The sequence below is a fragment of the Lygodium microphyllum genome, chromosome 24 (assembly GCF_053477565.2).
Source record: "Lygodium microphyllum isolate KBCC chromosome 24, Lygodium_microphyllum_v1.1.10, whole genome shotgun sequence".
NCBI classification, from domain to species: Eukaryota; Viridiplantae; Streptophyta; class Polypodiopsida; order Schizaeales; family Lygodiaceae; genus Lygodium; species Lygodium microphyllum.
The window spans coordinates 111010924-111029681 of NC_141158.1; the positions used below are offsets into that span (position 1 = coordinate 111010924).

General features: G+C 39.5%; 1 protein-coding gene across 4 annotated transcripts; it reads left to right on the forward strand.

Moving 5' to 3' along the window:
- Nucleotides 1-1925: 1925 nt before the first annotated feature.
- LOC148015526 (flowering time control protein FPA-like) lies at nt 1926-9010 on the forward strand. Of its 4 annotated transcripts, none has more exons than XM_087665089.1 (6): nt 1926-2311; nt 2411-2616; nt 4411-4788; nt 5092-5340; nt 6209-7368; nt 7484-9010. In XM_087665089.1, the coding sequence occupies exons 2-6, from the start codon at nt 2569-2571 to the stop codon at nt 8751-8753; spliced, it is 3105 nt and encodes a 1034-aa protein (XP_087521215.1). In that variant the 5' UTR covers nt 1926-2311; nt 2411-2568; the 3' UTR covers nt 8754-9010. The 4 variants fall into 4 exon arrangements, with proteins under 4 accessions (XP_087521215.1, XP_087521216.1, XP_087521218.1 ...); XM_087665090.1 differs by having other exon boundaries at nt 2415-2616; XM_087665092.1 differs by having other exon boundaries at nt 2486-2616.
- Nucleotides 9011-18758: the final 9748 nt, after the last annotated feature.

The window sequence follows — 18758 nt, forward strand, 5'->3', positions numbered from 1 at the left end:
TTGGGCATATCCTAGACCACAAGCTTATATGGAGTAAGGGTTGTTAGGTAGTTATTCAAGTTGAATGTTTAAGAGCAGGCTACGAGTTAGTTGAAGCACATTTGAGTATCTTGTTGTGAAGTTAGCACCACAAATGCGATGCAAGAATATGAATTATTGAATAGCAATCCCCATTGAGAAGCGGGTTTGTGTGGCCTTACATGGACTTGTGAGTGGCTCGAATCTAGGACTTATAGTTGATTTGTATGGGGTTTCAACACCGTTTACACAAATGTCTGTTTTGGATTTTTATGATGCATTGGTCACATATGGATTGCATGATACATACATAAAGTGGTTGAATACACAATAGATGATAAAATTTGCAAATGCATTTCAGGCCCTCCAAGGCATACCATTTGTGGTTAGTGTTGTAGATGGCAGTCATATATTGATCATTGCACCAAGACAAAACCATTAAGATTATTTCAATAGAAAGGGTTTCCACTTAGTATTTCTTCAAATCACTATAGAAGCCAATTGTGTTGTCTGGGATTATGACATTGGTTGGGAAGGTTCAATGCATGATTGGAATGTTTTCCAGTGCTCAGATTTGGGAAAGCTAGTCGTTGACACATTAAAATTACCAGATCTACTTGACATTACACTTTTGAATCATCGTCCATCACCAATTTGTCAAATCAACCCTCCCTCTCTCTATCTCTCTCTTATAAACAACCATATGAACAAGGAACAAAGAGGAGAGAGAAACAGAAGAGAGGAAGACTGAAATTGGATCTTGTTGATTACTACATCATTCTTCATGAGGATCAGAGCAGAAAAATGGTGGATCTCAGGCACAAGAGGGAGAGGATGATGATTGTAGGATTGTAGTTTCAAAAATAGCAAATTTTTATGGGAGGAAGGGGCACCGCGCCTCCCCCTTCTCCCCCTCAATCTCTGATGAACTTTACTTTATTCTCTCTTAATTAAGGGCTAAAACAATAGTCCCCAAAGTATCTAGTTCAAATTTTGAATTCTAGAGCATTAGGTCAATATTGCCTTCTTGGTGATTGTGCTTATCCTGCACGCTTTTGGATTGTTGCCTCCGTTCAAGGGTAGCAAGGATGAAACACAAGCAATTCAATGAGCTTAATTAGCAGAGCCGACACTGGGATCCAGTCAACCTAGAGGAGTAGCTCGAAGGGACAATGTTGCTTGAACCATGTTTCAAGAAAGAGAGAATGCAAATGTGAGAATGATATTTGGAGATTTTGATTCAATGGAAGAGGTGGACGATGAAGATAATGACGACTAAATGGAGAGCGTCTGCTTTGCATGTGGGAAGGTGAAAAGAGGGGTTGTGTGTCAATAAAATTTCCCTCTTTCCACCTTCTCGCAGAGAGCTGGGTTGATCCATGCTTCAATAGCATGGTGAAGGGGTTCAACTCCCCTACTCTCTATTGTTCAATAGAGTTGGTGTTAATTGTATTAAAACGTTATTGTTATTTTTAATATTTGTGACAATGGTTGATCAATGTTGATTAATGTGGCGATAATAAGAGATTGGCTAGTGTTAAATTGATTAAAATTGATTTTTTATGTTAGGTTGGGAAGTGATCGACGGCTAAGTGGTGAGCGATGTGTAAACACCTACAGACGGGCGGACATCGGATAATTGCTAGGTAGAAAAATATGTCTGCTGCCGCACACTCAGTGGAGGACAAGTGTGTGCTCAAGCCAAGCTTTTCTGTGCCCACGAACGGGGCAGGCAATGGCGGTGTTGTGTAATCAGCAGCCTTAGGTAGATTGCCCAAAGAAAGCATTTTGGCCAGAGGAATGAGAGGAGTGGGCGAGCTCATATGGCCCAGGGCCCAATTCATGGTTGGCCAAAGTTTAAGTCCGCCGGCCATGTGCTTGTACCTTGTTATTCCTTGCTTCTTCACGTTCGCCTTCTCTTCTCTGCACTATCTGCAATCCTTCTCTACCAGAAGCGGAAAAAACAGAGAGCGCAATAGCGAAAGCGGGACCTGCATGAACTCTCTCCATCGATCTCGCCGTCCGCCATCGCCAGGCCTCCCCTGCTCCCCCTCGCCGGCAACTAGGGTCTCTCTGGGGCCCCGCAGCAGCAGGAACAGCATCGCCTCCCCTCGCCTCGCCATGGCTTCTCCTTCTCTCTCTGCACGCGCCTCCATTTTCACGTCTTTACGGTCGAATTAACACAAACGCGTTCCCGCGCTCCCCTCAAGTCTCCAGACACGTAAAAGCAGCCCTTTTGTTAGCCGCAGCCTGCTCCTGCTTGCTTCTTTGTGCGTTTTAGGGTTTCGATCAGGTATTTTGTTTTCCTTGCAATACATGACAACTCCCTGTAACGCTTTATTCTGCAGAGCTTCGAATGACTTTTCATGCGTTTAATTGACTCACCTTAAAGACAGCCGCCGCCCTGTGCGCTTCTATCACCGTTGCATACTTTCTTGGGTCGATATATAATACCTGGCATTAACAGAATTCGATGCCTAGGCTGCACCATTTCTGACACCGCCTGCATCGCCCTGACACTGCCTGCACCTTCGATTTGATTCTGTAAGGATGACTTCTCCTACCAGCGACGAAATGGAAAGCGACACTCTGGCTCTGGTTAGCAGTTGCACACTTCCCTAATTTTCTAGTTGCGTGGATGGATTTGTCTGATAGAAAAGTGAAGTATTATCATTAAGGATATGTATCTTGATTATTTGTCTGTGTCTGTCTGTTCACCTCTCACAATAGAATCTTTAACATTCTTGTTACATGCTAAACAATCCCTGTTCTTGGGCTCTTTTAGTTTTTTTTGTGTCTCCAGAGCATTGTTCTCAAATCGTGTTGCATTCGTTCCATGCACCGTACTGGTATCATTTGATTAAAGCACTACGCTGTTCAGAAATGACACTGCTGAGACATCCTTATTTTACTGGATAAATTTTCGAAAGAGGATGATGTAAGATCGCAACCTACAGTTTCATGTAATATATGCAAACCATGCCGATGACAGTATATCTACTAGTGCATTCAGACGTGCAAGCATTTGGAGGTTGTAGACAAACTCAAAAAGTCCATATCAACCTGAACAGCGGATAAGGGAATTCCTGGATAGACCACTGCAATCATTCTAAACAGTGAGACTTAGTGACAAACTCAAATAATTCACGTCAAATTAAACAGCGGATAACGGAATTTGCATGTAGGCCGCTCCAAGCATCCCAAGCATTGCGTACAATTGACAGTAAACATGTGATTTTATGAAACGGTAGTCCAGGTGCAATATGGTGGCAGAGCCTATACCTACTTAAAGCACCGTACCGATTAACTCTATTCGACTCTGTCAGCATAGTGAACGGATAAAGTAAGCTGATTATTATGTATCACACGACAAATTTTATGCGTAGGGCATCCCCTGCGTACACACACACAAGACTTGTTTTTTAACGAAATAATTGTTTTCCCTCTTGAAAGTTGGAACGGTCAGAGGACCTGCCCATGGTTTGCAGTAATGATGTACCTACGAGCTTCCAAGTTGGACGTGATTAAGCCAGCCACTGAAAGGCAGTAAATACTCTGAGTAGACGAGTATGCTAGCAATGGGAATTTTCGAATTGCTGTTGTAATGGGGAGTGAATGGGCTCTTGTGGGTTTTGACTTTGGCATCTTGGGCCACGTTCACTGATTCAGTGTCCTTAAGACTAGCTTACATGAGTTTTTGAACCATCCTTTGAACATGCATATTGATTTTAACGTGTGAATGCACTGATGCATAGCTTGAAGTTTCACTATAATTTGGACTTTGCACATGAACTTATGCCTTATTTGAAGCTTGAAAAGATGTTTGCACCTATTGGGAAGGAAATTTCTCCTAGAACAGGAGGAGACATTTTTTTTTCCAAGTGCTACAACAGTGCATGCTTCCAAGCTTCCTTTTCGTTGTACTTGAGCATACTGGGTAAATGTAGACAAAGCCTTCAATGTGCAAACATAGACTTAAATGGTGATCCTCGTGCGTTGCAGTCCAGCAAGAACCTACACCTTATCCTCTTTGGCTCTTGTATACATGTCTGCTTGCATGATTTGTTATTAATAAAGGTGCTTCAACTAGGATATACAGACTAGCATCTCTCTCCTCCTATATCAAAAACTGGTCCCCACAATGCACACCCTCCTACACTCAGACCCACACCCTCACACAACTCCACACGTGTGTAATATATACATGTGTATATGGTTTTACTGGAGGCGTCAGCAATATAACAGACTAAGAGCTAACGTGCACTTACCCTCTCATTTTTGTATATGTGGTTTCTCATGTGCACACTTTACTGAAAGAGAGAGAGAGAGAGAGAGAGAGAGAGAGAGAGAGAGAGAGAGAGAGAGAGCATGTGTAACTGGTTTTCTGAACAGGTGCATGCATCTTCGACAGAAGGTGCAGAAGATGTTCCTATTGAACCAATGCCTGATACTGAGCGAGGGCCTGATGTTACACCAGTGCCTGATACCGAGAAGAAGATAGAATCTGTGTCTCATAAGGTTCTGTCTCAAAATGATGAACAGGAAGCTTCTCGACATTTGTGGGTTGGCAATGTCTCATCCAATGTAACTGAAGGGGCCATGATAGAGCAGTTTTCAAAGTTTGGAGACGTTGAAAATGTAATGGTCTATCCGATGAGGAATTATGCATTTGTAAATTTCAAAAAATTAGAGGATGCAGTTTATGCCAAGAAGGGGCTACAGGGTGCAAATCTAGAAGGCCTGGCAATCAGGATTGAGTTTGCAAAAGGGGTAAGGAATCTAAGAAAACTCACGACTTCCATGTTGTAAAGTAAAACCAGGGATACGAGCAGTACACTGGATTTACATTCCTTGCTATATTTTCTGCTCTTATTAAAGCATAGGTTTATTACATATGCATGTAGTTCTATGAAATTTGTCATCAGACAATTCATAGTGTTCTACAAACAATCATCATTTGAGAAAGCAGTTCTCTCAAATAGTGTGGTGTATATTTCTTTTATTAGCTAGTGATTGTAGTCATATTATCACAAGTGAGGGGTTTCAGCATCTATATCTATGTTCTGGTTTCAGGTCAAGACTTGCAGGTACCTTTGGGTTGGGAACATATGTGGCACTGTCACAAAAGATGAATTAGAAGCTGAATTCAAGAAGTTTGGAGTTGTGGAAGACCTGCGGCTTGTGCGTGACAGGAATTGTGCATTTGTTGACTACACAAAAGTAGATGATGCAATTGCTGCCTATGAATCACTCAACAGGAAAAAGTTAGGAAAGAAAGAAATATGCATCGAGTATGTGAGGTCTCAGTTGCAATCAAGAAAGGTATGCCACAGGTTTCTTGTATTGTTAGCTTTCAGCCATGTGAACTTGACTGCTTCCAGCAGTAGTCAGTGTGTGGCCTGAGCCTTGTATTGTAAAGATTAACACTCCTCAGAAAGCTAGCCACAAATGATATACTCCCCAAATTTGAAAGTTGTTACCCCCCACCCCACCACCACCACCACCACCACACACCCCATGCACCCACACACACACCACTGCCACCACACCCACATATGCGCGACAACCCAACCAACAACTCCAAGCACAACCTCCCCCCCCCAAACCCCCTAAAACAAAAAAAAAAAAAGGGAAGAAGAAAAACAAGAAAGCAAAAAGAAGGTGGGGCCTCCCCACAACCTCGACCTTTGGGCAGAACAACACTTGATGGGGTTTAAGACCTGTGGTTTTGAAGATGGCACACATCAGTGAATGGAGTCCTGGGGGATAAGGATGGACAAAAGCCACACCTGTGGCAAACACTGCAAAAGGCACATATGAACCAGTGTTACCACAGTGCTGTCAACGGTGCAAGTGGCTCTTGCCCTCTCCAGCAGACATTTCATTGCAGTTGCTCTGCTTGGTTGCAAAGCTGCATATATTGCAGATCATTTTAAGAGTGATAGGTCCATCTGTCTAAGATCTTTTGTACTTATCTGATATGGTGTGTGAGGGTGGACCCGGGTGGGCCCATGGCAAAAATATTATTCAAACATAAGTTCATCTGGATTGCTGTGGCAGTAATAAGGGTTTTATGAGGTAGATGATAAGTATGTTGAGTAAATATGATAAAATGAGTTAGATAACAAATACTTTGTGTATTGACCGTGTCTGTTACAGATGCATATTTTGACTCAGAGATTGACTGCAGGATAATAAAGTTGAGGATCACCATGAAGCTGATGCTTTGGGAGATGAACAATTAAAAATGACTTCTTCAAATGGTGGTAGGACAAATCCAGAAAAGTTCAAGAGAGATAAAGATGGCAACGCTAGTGAGGTTCTATGGATAGGCTTTCCTATATACATGAAAGTGGATGAGAGAAAACTGCGGAGGACCTTTTCTCCCTTTGGTGCGATTGAACGCGTGACCACTTTTCCTGGACGCACTTATGCATTTGTGCAGTTCCAAAATGTGAAATCGGCCTCCAGAGCAAAGGATGCATTGCAGGGAAAATTGTTCAATGATCCAAGGGTAAGCATCAGTTTTGCAAAAAGTGAGGTAGGTCCAGCTGATCACAGTCGAGCGATAAGTAGTCCAGCTGATCATAGTCGAGCTATGAACAATTTCACCTCTTCAATATCCAGATCAGATTTACCCCCCCTTCTTCCACTACAAAAAGCAGGAGCTCCTGTCAATCCAAGAAATGACAGATATTTGGGTCTGAGTACTTCAAGAAGTGGAGGCCCCAATTTCAGGAGGTCTGGGGATGAATCAGATGCTTACCATCGTTATGAGAGGGAGCCAAACCTGAACATGAAAAACGGCTTGGGCCGGATGATGAGAGCAGGATCAGAGCATGGAATGAAGCCAGACATTGGAGTATGGAGAAGCCATCCTTTGCCAGAGAGTGGAATTCCTCATTTCCGACGGTCACCACCATATGCTGAAGGGAGATGGAATGCCCAGGAAGACTTGGGGAAGAGAGAACAGAAGCGGCAGAGGACAGAAGGAGATCACCATCAGGGTGGTGCAGGGGTGGTCGAGCTTAGCTCTTTTGAAGTAACAAATGATAGGGAACAAATGCAGGTTGTCAGAGCTCAAGATTATCTTTCCAAAGTGACCAAAATGAATGGTGCTGATACCCATGTCCCAGAAAATTGGCAGGAGTATGAGGGGGTTCCTCAAGGTAGACCTCCCAGTTCCAATGCAGACTTTACAGTGCCAGTCAAAGATGACTGGTCGCATCCTGTAGTTCCCATGGGACCTCCCAATGGCGGTTTCCAATGGCAGGGTGTTCTTGCTAAGAGTGGCACATCAGTGTGTCACGCAAAATGCTATGCAGTTAGCAATCACATAGATGCTATATTGTAAGTATGTGGAACAAGTAGTGCTTTTAGTTTCATTACTTATTCAAGTCGAGTTAACTGATTCTGACATACTGCTCAACTACTAATGTTTTCTTTTTACTTTATGCTGTATCAGTCCCGAGGTCATTAACTGCACTGCAAGGACAAGTCTAGATATGCTGGCACAACACATTAGTCAGGTCGGCAACTTTGCTGTTGTCTCATTTATTCCTCTAGGGGATTTTGATGTAGCTCCATACCAAGAGTTCATCCTTTATCTGTCTGAGAAGAACAGAGCAGCAGTCTGTAAGCTCTCTGTGGAATCTACTCTTTTCTTGGTGCCTCCTTCACGGTTTGCTGAGCAGATCTTGAAAGTGCCCAACAACAATACTATCTTTGGAGTCATATTGAAGTTACAGCACACAGATCCATCTTCTCAGTTCTTCTCTGAGCAAATGGGAGTTTCCCAGCCCGTTCAGACACAGAGGTTGCTTCCTCCTAATGGTTTGGCTGAACTGATGCCAAATGCACCTCTGTTACAGTCATTGCCAGATATAACGCCATCTCATGCACCGTACATAATGCCTTCAGCAGCAGAGATGATACTTAGTCAAACATCCCAGCCACAGCAAATTGGTTTTCAATCTTCCAGTTCATCAGTTCCTGTTTTCACCCCTGGAATAATGGTATCTTCTGCAGCTCAGTTGAACACTGCTCCAGGTCACCTATCCATCATTGAAGGTAATAGAGTGTCTCATCATGCTCCAGGCTTCCCTCCCCCATCTCAAGATCAGCAATCTACTTCCCTGATCAGTGCCAGCTATAACATAGTCCTGCCTCATTCACATCAAGAGCAAGGATTACAAACACCATTTCAAGCTATGGTTCCTTCAAATCAGGTGGTGGTCTCTGGCCTGGAGCAATTTCCAGTGATCCAAGGTCCAATCAATCAAAACGTGCCAGTCTCTGTACCATTTCAGCAACCTCCTCGACCTCCACAATATCCTCCACCGGTCATGCAGCATTCCCACTCTGACCATGTACAACTTGTGTCCCCTCATCAGCCACAGCCCTCTAGTAACAATGTGCAACTACCACAAACAAATTTACCTCCTCAGCTTCCAGGCAGTGGCCAGCTGCAAGTGCAACATCAGATCGCACCTCTTAACTTGGGTCAAATAGCAGATTCGTGGTCTGTTGGGGTTCATCAACCACCTCCTGTAGTTACAAAGGTAGAAGGTGGACAACTACCAGCGGAGGAGACAGCAGGTCAGCAGCCTGAGGTTCAGGCATCGCAGCAGAATCTCCCAGGCAAAGGAGGGGGTGATGATACTAAGAGGTTCCAAGCAACACTGCAGCTTGCAGCTGCACTGCTGCAACAGCTGCAACAGAGAACACAGTCCTAGTGTGTGTGTCTGTGTGTGTGTGTGTGTGTGTTAGCTGCCAAGTCATACATGTGTCTGTGAGGGCCAGGCTGATGTGCTGCTGATAAAGTAAGGGCTGCTTTCATAGAGATTCCCAAAACCTGATTCGCAGCCCACAACAATATTAGCAACTTTCAACCAGTGTTATAAGGATGCAACAAGATCTAGCCTAGAACCCTTGTATTAATTGTGCCAAACAATTAATGCAGCCTTCATTTGTGGTTGTTGCAATGAATCAATTCATCATTCCGCATTTGACTTTTGTCTGAACCGTAAATTCCAATCAAGCTTAACTAATAGTCCTTGGCCTTGCCTTTTGCAGATACTGAAACCTTAATCCACATCAGACATGAGCTAGTTCTGCTGAAGTTTTTAAGTTTCTCTACTCAAGCTGTAAATATGACCTGAAGTGTGTCTGTGAACTGATGCGTACGTCAAGTGTGTTATGAGCTGTGTGACAGATAGAGTTGTATCTCATTCATGTGTTAGAAATTGTTTCGAGTAGCAAATGCTTACTTCCTGTTCATCTGCACCATGTAATCATTGCTAATGGAAAGGTTTTATCTTTCCATATGATATTCATCTTCACAGTATATGTAACAGCAGCAATGCTTCTACAAGTGAATTCAGATTGACCCGAGTTCATGTGTTGGAACATGTTTTGAGTAGCAAAATTCTTGCTTCCTGTCTATTTGCAACATATAAGCATTGCTAATTGGAAGGTTTTATCTTTCCATATGATATTCAACTTCTCAAAAATATTCTAACTGTAGCCTGTGCGTTCAAGCCTATGAATGACGGAGAAGGGTGCACATAGAATAGAGCTTGGAAAGGGCATGAGTGGGACTTCGAAACTATAGCCTCAACGTTAAACTATCTGCCTTGAATAATTTTTATTGCATGCTCCAAACAAGGTCAGATTCATACTCAAAATGGTCAAAATAACGTTAAGAGTAGCATGCCATTTAGGTAGAATTGCAGAATTAGTTTGGAATCATAAGCTACTTTAGGCTTTCATGTGTGACTTAGTCTTTTGTACGAACTTTTGCTAGTCTTATGGTTCTCAACCCACCCTTAGTGCAGATGCTAACAATCAAGAGCTGGCTACAAAAGACATTATGCAAAAAGGACAATGGAGGCGTAGGTTTTAGGCTCTTTAGATTTGTTTCAATGGAAGTTATGTCTAATTGCATGTTGCCTTGAGGTTTGATCTAGTGTTTTTGGTTGACAAATTTGAAAGGTGAGTTTGTAGAGACCCAACATTGATATTCTTTGACAATGCTCGAAGGCAGCTGAAGGTAGGCTTCCTAGTTTGTGACACACAATTAGAAGGGTCAGGAATCATTGAGCACAATTGTTGTTAGGCATGGGGTTGTTTCCTTAAATCCAACTGCTTCTATGCCAAAAAGGGGAACTATGCCCACCAACTTGTACCGCCAAAGAGCACAAGTGATTGTTAAGGTTAACATCAACCTTTGATCACTCGGAAGGCCATCTATCTTAGCACATTTTGAGCTTGGCCTTTGTAAACAATTATTTTCACCCCATAGTCTCACCATGAGGTTAGATTGAATGATTTCTTGAGAGCTTCAAATCATGATTGCAACTAGCAAATGCTAGACTTCGTCCTCACATTCTCCATCAATAAATAGTTGTGTGGAATCGTCATCTTCATTAACTCCCAACCCATGCAACTCAACCGGAGACTAAATAAAAAAACTCTCTTAGAGTAGCCTTGCGAATCATCTAGCAAGAGGCAAGCGAGGCAAAAGTTTATGTGATTTCCCTTTTTCTTCATCAAGCTTAAAAGACTATAATATGTTGTTGGCCTTAGTACCTTGGTGACGCAACTCATGCCACATTCCAACTATTCAAGAAGGCAAGTGGTTGAATGGTTCTCAAGGAGCCCATGCATATTCAACAATAAGGTTTAAGTGTGTTGAGCTTGGTTTCTTCAACAATGTCAATTGCATCAAGCCTCGAAGAACACAACATTGATATATGTAAATGTACTTGAATTGTTTCAATTAATGCCATCACTACCTTTGTCCTCATTCATTTATATGCACATACATGTATCTCAACTTAAGGGCCAATTGTTCTCGACTCTTAGTAACCTTTTCACTTCATATTTAAATGTAAATAAAGCTATAGAAAGGTGTTATGTCTTATGAATAACACTTAGCAATAAAAAAAGGCAATCATAATATACACAAATGTTAAAGAAAACATGCATGTACATACACTGTACCTAGGGGTCCTTAAGTTAGTGATACCTTTGTCTCAGTAAGAAATTCAACTCAAAATGTGAGGCTTAAAATATATTGAGATAGATGGCCTCTACCCAATTAAATGTATGTTGCTGACCTTCATGACCCTCTCATACCATGTATATGCTCTTTGATGGTGCAAATTATGCATATATTTCTGTTTGGCATGGAAGTAGTTGGATCTAGAGAGATGACCCATAGATATAGCTCAACCAAATTTGTGCTCATGGTACGCTTAGTGATTCTCTACCCTTGTGATTGTGCATGTTATTATCTAGGTAAGAACCTTTAAATGTCTTTGAGCATTGTTTGCAAACTTCAATGACGAGTCTCTATACATTTTGTCGTCTATTTTCATCAAGTATAGACACTATATTAAAACTTAAGTATAATATGCAATTAGACAATTTTTTCCATTCAAAGAGTTTGACATGCCTAAAAGTACCTCCTCATTCTCCTTTCTATAAAGTGTATGCAAAAAATCATCCCTATTAAAAAATTGTACTTGGTTTAGGCCCTTTGTGCCCATGGTTTGCTATAAAATCTTGCTAATGGGGAGGGAGGGGTTGATCCCCCCCCCACCCGGTCCCCAAAAAACCCCTTATTGCTTATTTCCATTGCGATCACTGATCGAGTTAGATAGCCCAAAATATTGTCATCTTCATGTTCTTCCCCACAAAATGGCCAATTCGTCATGATAAGGACATTAAAAAAGGGTGCATTGAGACTGGTAAGACTTAGTAGAGCCCGTACAAGAATCCATGTATTGGATACGACTTGCATTCATTTGACGTTTGTGAGAAAAAATTTGGCCTTATTTTGAGTTTGCCATTAAAATTTATGCCCATATGAAAGTGTAGAAATTTTTGCCTCAAGGGGCTACCAGTTTTAACTTGAGACTATGGCTTTTAGTCGAACTCATTCTCTTCCTACTCTATTCTACATGCACCTTTGCTTTCCAATGGTTTTGAGAACTCATTTTAGAAAAACTTGAAAGGTGTTGTCTTGGGGTGTGAGTTTTGAATATATTTATTGCCATCTTACTATTTACATGGTGTTGCAAGATGCTTCTTACATGTTAACTTTTTTGCGTTATTTTTGTATATGAATATTGTTCCTCTATTTGAAGATATCAATGATATTTCAAGATTATACTAAAGCTATTGTTGTATATGAATATCGTTCCTCTATTTGAAGAGATCAATGATATTTCAAGATTATACTAAAGCTATACCGCCATATCTAAATTACTCAACCTTAAATTTAATTTTGTTAGATAAGTAATTATAGAATTTAGCACATCTAGATTGGCAAGCTCGCTACAACATGTAGAAATTCGTCTATAATGGGTGGTCCATCAACTCATTATTAGTGAGGGTCTCTATGCTTTTATTAACTATTAATCTAGCCAAGGTCAAGGTCATATAAGTAAGATCATAATCCTTATTTTATTGGATGTACAACTCTTTGCATTTGTCATAATACAACTACATATTTAAGCTATTTCTAGCCTTTGAGAATACCCATTTTCTGTGAATGCGCTCATTGTATCTTTTGAGCGTGGTGCACCTCATAGCTTGGATGCTAACCTTCAACTCAAGGCACATTAAGTAGAACATACTTACTCATGTTGCATGGCATTCAACCTAACTCCTTGATTCATATTACAATTCTTTCTCTAAAACTCACCCTTATATTTCCTAAGTGCCATGAATCAGCCTTCAATTAACATGGCTAGAAAGGCAACTTGTTGAGTTGGGTATTAATGTGAAGGCATGCACATAAATACTCCACATGGATAGAGAACCTATAAAGTCTATTCAAATTCTTGTAACATTTTTTTAAAATCCTTTTCCCCGTCATTGTCACAACCCTCTCTCTCTCTCTCTCTCTCTCTCTCTCTCTCTCTCTCTCTCTCTCTCTCTCTCTCTCTCTCTCTCTCTCTCTCTCTCAATGAATGGATATCATCCTTGTTGCAAAAAAACAACCATTGACAAGGATAATTACAAAAAGATAGTCGTCTAGTTATGTTTGTATATGTAAACACATGCAGTCATTGTTTATATTGGGTCCTCAAAGACATCATCTTACCTATAGGAGGGCCTTACCTAGCAGTAGATGCATTTCCCAATAGAACCATGCTTATCCTATGGAGAAGAAGACTAAAAATTCTCCTAAGGAATGGTTGCACATGAGGTTTACAATTGTAGTTATTCAAACAATTGTAGAACTTCAATCCTTTGCTATGATCCTTGTCAATGAGTTCTTCATCATTAAGATTAAAATGTCTCATAGGGAGTGGTTGCACATGAGACTTTCGATTGCACCTATTCAAACAATTGGAGGACATCAATCCTTTGCTATGATCCTTGTTAACAAGTTCTTCATCCTTTATACTAAAAGTTCTCCTAGGACGAGTGGTCGCACATGAGGTTTTCAATTGCAATTATTCAAGTAATTGGAGGAATTTGATCCTTAACTACTCTTGGTCAGTAAGTTCTTCATCTTTCCCTTATAACCATTCCTTTTCTACACATAACTTGTCCTCATCCAGAAGGGCAACATCAACTCATGTATGACTCATATAGCAACAATTGATCCACATGTTTGCTTTTCCTTGTTTGATTGTTAAAGATATATGCTTTCCCTTGTCATTACATTTACCATTCTTCTTCTTTGCTCATAGTAGAGGTCTCATGTAAGCTTCTCTATCCCCACTTTAAATCTTTTCCCCCAATGTGAAATTATAGTGCTGGTTTGCAGCATTACAACCACGAAACATACCATAAAGCTAGGAAATTTCTCATCGAGAAGGCATTGGCATGATGTATAAACTTACATTTGTTATAAAGTATAACAATTCTCATGAAAGGGCATAATATATAGCATGCACGGAATATATATGTGTATACAACAAACTAGGTGATCAAATGTTCATAATTTCTTTTTTGTTGATGCTCAAGTATGAGAAGTTTGAGGATATAGTTGCATGGATATGCAACAACAATGATGTCATGTTGTCACAATGTTAAACCTAAGTAGTAGTCTCAACATTATGAGGTCCTATGAGGGAGCACCCTTGCATATCCTCTCATGCTTATGATCCGCGTCCCCCATTACAATAGACAAGTTTGCAGTAACCCATTGCAAAAGCTTGTGGTGTTGTTTAAGTTGTCATAGTTCAAGGAATGGGTGTCATATGGAGGAGCATGTCTAAACAAATTCTTATGGTATTCACATGAGGAGGAGGTATTACAACTTAGTTCAAGAAACAAGGTTTCATATGTAGGAACATGACAAAAAATTATTGTGGTACTTACATGAGGAGAAGGCCATTGTAATAGTCTGGATTTAAAGAAAGGAAAACCAACTATGATTATGCATGACCATATGATGATGATCCATTATAACCTAAAAATGCAAGTTGGACATACAAGCAATGATCATGTAGTGTTGAAATAAAAGAGATTAATTATGCATATTGACAACAAAATTTGAATGATAATGTAAAACAACTGGCAAACATTATGTTGCTCTCAAGTAGTATTGTACATTCAAAAAAAAAGGGTATAACTTGACCTTAACATGAATGACATGCTTTCGAGAAAATTATATCATTTATTAGGAGGAAAAAAAAATCCTCCAAACAAATAAAACTATTGAGATTGATGGATGGAAATATAATGAAACACATGCACCAAGCTTTTCTAGATTCTATGTAGGTAACCACATTGTTGTTTTTTGGAGTGTCTCACGATGAATGCAAAAGAGGTATTTGAGTTTACACATGATACTAGGAATTTGAAAAAGCTCTATAACAAGCAAGTATTCTAGAAGAGATTGAAATTTGACAATGCACTACAATTTGATGATTTGATATATCCCTTCTCCCAATCAAGTAAAATATGAGAAAGCTTCCAAAGTACATTCAACAGCTATAGAAATTGCTATTTTGGTACCAAAATACTTTAAAATTTTTCCTTCATTCTAAGGGCATGAAGACTTTCTAACCAATATTTTAGAAACTATGTTGGTGAAAGTATACTTAGATGTTGTTTTTATAAACATTAATGCATATGTGAATCGAGAATGATCGATTGAATTTGTTTGTTTTGATAGGCTAATACACTTCTTGGACCAATATTCTTGATGGTCCTTTCATAAGCAACATTTTTGATAGGTGCTTGGTTAATCATTTTTCAAAATATTTTGCACTTCATGCTACTTAGCATTGTACATCAAATAAAGGTAAAGCATGGAGGATGTGTTGCCGTTTCTTACTTCCTTTCATTCTAATGGAATGAAAAGGTTCTAGCCATTATTTTAGAATCTTTGGTAAAAGTAGAGAAGATTTTTGTTTTTGCTAAGCACTAGTGCATGAGTGGCTTGAGAATGACTCATAATATTGCTTATCTTGATATGCTCTTAGGGACAACATTCTCAATCTCCTTTGCACTCATTATGCATAACATATAATGGAATGCATCATTTGATAAACCCCATGAAAAATCCCCAATGACTTGTTATTTTCCCCCATTGTGCATCGTTACGTGGTTCTTCTTCCTCAAAAAGTTTCTAAAGGTTCTTACACATTAGATCGTACAAAATAGCTCCTTTGTGCATTCAAAATAATTATTTTAAACTTTTCACAAGCATGAATATAATAGCTAGAAATATCAAGTGTGAATGCAACTTGGTTTTAACTAATTCAAGGAAGTTCAATGTGAACATGATTCAAGGAAATTCAATGTGATTAAACTAGTTCAGTTAATGTGAAAGAGGTTTTGAAAATTAAGCTTACATAACCTTATGAATTAAAATACTTCTCATCAAAAATTTCATGCATGTGTGAGAGGTATGCTCTAGAATTGAACATCTTCACAACATCCTCTCATAGCTACTTACCAGCTTAGGAGCTTTAGGCTCTTCAAAGCATGAAAAAGTGGCTTCCTCTTTCTCTTCTCTTCTTTGTTCCTTAGAAGCAATCCCTATGCTTGGTTAAACAAGTTGGCCCCTTACTGCAAGTATCTCCTCATCTTAGCCCCTACTTAAGCAGGCCCTTTGCTTCTTGGTAACTAGGCCTTGTGCTTTGGGCCCAAGCGACCAAAAAACACTAACTAACTGAGCTTTAAACTAACCTTTCAATGGTTGTAAGCCACTTCTTATTGGCATAAATGAGCTTAAATGGAAAATTTTCTTTGGTTTGAGTGGTCGAATCACTATGTTTGAGCCTTGGATGTGAAAGTTATGATAAATTGGATTATAACCCCAAGTGAAAGTACCTAAGGTAGAACTTAATTTCTCAATCTATACTATTCCATGCACGTGTGGCAACCAAGTGATAATATTCTGGACATATTATAGAGGCCAAGGAAAAAATGTCCTAAGGTAAGAAGTTATTGTCATTTAAACAATATACCCAATTTGGTCAATGTTGTACAATATATTTGCAAAAATAAATATATTCCTAAGGAAGACATAACCCTATTAAACATATGTATTCATAAACAATTAAATCGTATCAATATGATACCTTGGATCATGTAAGGCAAGAGGAATGAGAAACCTTAGCTTGGGTTTTTTAGCTTCATAAATGTGCATACTAAAGTTGGCAATAAGGATGCTATAAGGCCATCGAGCACCCATTAGAATAGGATTTTGATGAGTGAGAGTAGGAAAACTACCAATGATCAATGTCAAGCGCATTCATGCTATTTGTAATTAAAGATAGGGTTAAGGCACTACCAATGACATTGCTATTTACAATTAAGGTTAGGGTGGTTGAGACACTTGAAAATGGCTACTTAAATGGATAGAATCATATCTTTTTATGCTCTTTGCGATTAAGGTTAGAGTTAAGCCACTCGAAAAATGCTACTTAGGTGGATGTAGCCACAAATCTTTTTTTGCATAAAACAAACCATCTGTCCTTTTATGCTTCTCTATTTCATGTGATTCTAGATAAATATGCATACATGCATGTCCTATTTCATGAAATTTTGCATAAATTGATGTACCCACACATGATTGCAAGTTCCCAATTACTAATACTATAAGGGATCATTGGGAATAGAAGGTGAAAGCATCCCTATAAAATAGTTAATGGTTCATTGGGAATGATATGTGAAAGCATCCTTAGAGGTTGGGTCACCCCCTACCATACAAGCTAAGAGTTTAAACTTGCATACACTTGCTTGTCAAGCCAATGCACTTTCACCACATACTAGGCTATGGGATGATGAGCCCTTAAAATTTGATTAGAGAGTCTCACATGACACATACTAAGCTAGTAAAGCTTAGAACCATGGTAAATAAACCAATCCTAGGACATTTCATGTTGATTATGCCTTCTTCTCATTGTCTTTTTTTTTTTGAGGGGGGTGTTTGGTTGTTGGCCATGGGAGTGTGCTTAGTGGGCTTGAGTTGCTTTATGAGTAGCTTTTGGCACTCTTTGTTGACTTTCCATCAACATGTACGTAATCACATTAAATTGGTAATAAATAATATAATGTGAAACTCACAGTCACCTCTAGGGTGTGGCATGATGGTTAGAAAATGGATTATCCAAGAGGTCCACCGATCAAATATCACAAGGCAAACCTATTCAATTTTTTGCTTTAAACTTTTTTAAGGAGCTAGAAAAAAAATGTCACAAGGTAAACCTATTTAAATTTTTTCTCTTAATGGTTTTTAAGGAGCTAGAAAGGGATATTTGTAATATAACAATTGCCTTTTTTTTCTCCAATCAAATATTACTTTGTTTTACATCCAACATGAATTCATACACTTAAAAAGGAACACATAGTACTATTATGTGCCCAAAGAAGAAAAATATTTAGCTGGTTGGAAGTTCATAACAAAGTAAGTTTTCCATGATCTATATGATGTAGTTATTATACAAAATAAAAGTTGTTGAAAACATTTTATAGGTTAAATTGGAGTCATTCAAAACACGGTGATGGATTAAAACATGATGCATGATGTTTGAAAGATTCTCCAAAATCTCTAAAAGTGTGGTTGGTGGGTTAGATAAAAGGCCAAGAATTCCAAGTGGACGTACCATGCGGTGAGGAGATACCACTAAAGAGATTGGGAGGATGCTTGCACCATGTTATCCAAGTTTTTGGGGTATAAGAAAAATTTCCAAAAGGATATGGAGATTTTCTAGAAAAATGTGGATAATATTGGAGAAATTACACGACACAATGGTGGAAAAAATTAAGGAGTAGTGAACACACAACAAATATGAGAAAAATACAGATTGTTTTAATTTCAAATGAACTTATACAAAGATGGCTCTGTCCACCGATGCACTTCCATTGTGAAGCTTAGGTAGCGATCCAGAAAGATGACGGGAGAAGAGCTTAAGGGTAGTTGGAAGAACCCTGATTGGGTGAATGATAGATTGATGATGGCTTTAGAGGGGTCTTCCTTTTACAGATCGAGAAGGTAGTCTGATCAGCACGTTCGACCATATTATAAATCTTCCCTAAACGGCTAGGGAGAATTCCCTTTACTGTTGGGCTAGGGCTATTGGCCCCCTTAAGATCACCCAACCAGGGGTTTCTTTCTATAGCCCTCGGACCCCAAAATAGGGGTCCCTACTAATAACTCCCACACCCCATAACTCAATGCATTGTGCCTCGAGTTGCTACGAGCATAAATACTCTATCTAACCCAAAGGCTAGATCCACAAAGGTCACCTTTTTTCCATCCA

Bases quoted from the DNA above. Each gene is read 5' to 3' on its own strand.
- LOC148015526 (XM_087665089.1), top strand. From the start codon at position 2,569: ATGACTTCTCCTACCAGCGACGAAATGGAAAGCGACACTCTGGCTCTG. The intron at 4,789-5,091 runs GTAAGGAATCTA...TTCTGGTTTCAG, and splicing joins GGATTGAGTTTGCAAAAGGG to GTCAAGACTTGCAGGTACCT. The intron at 5,341-6,208 runs GTATGCCACAGG...GATTGACTGCAG, and splicing joins CTCAGTTGCAATCAAGAAAG to GATAATAAAGTTGAGGATCA.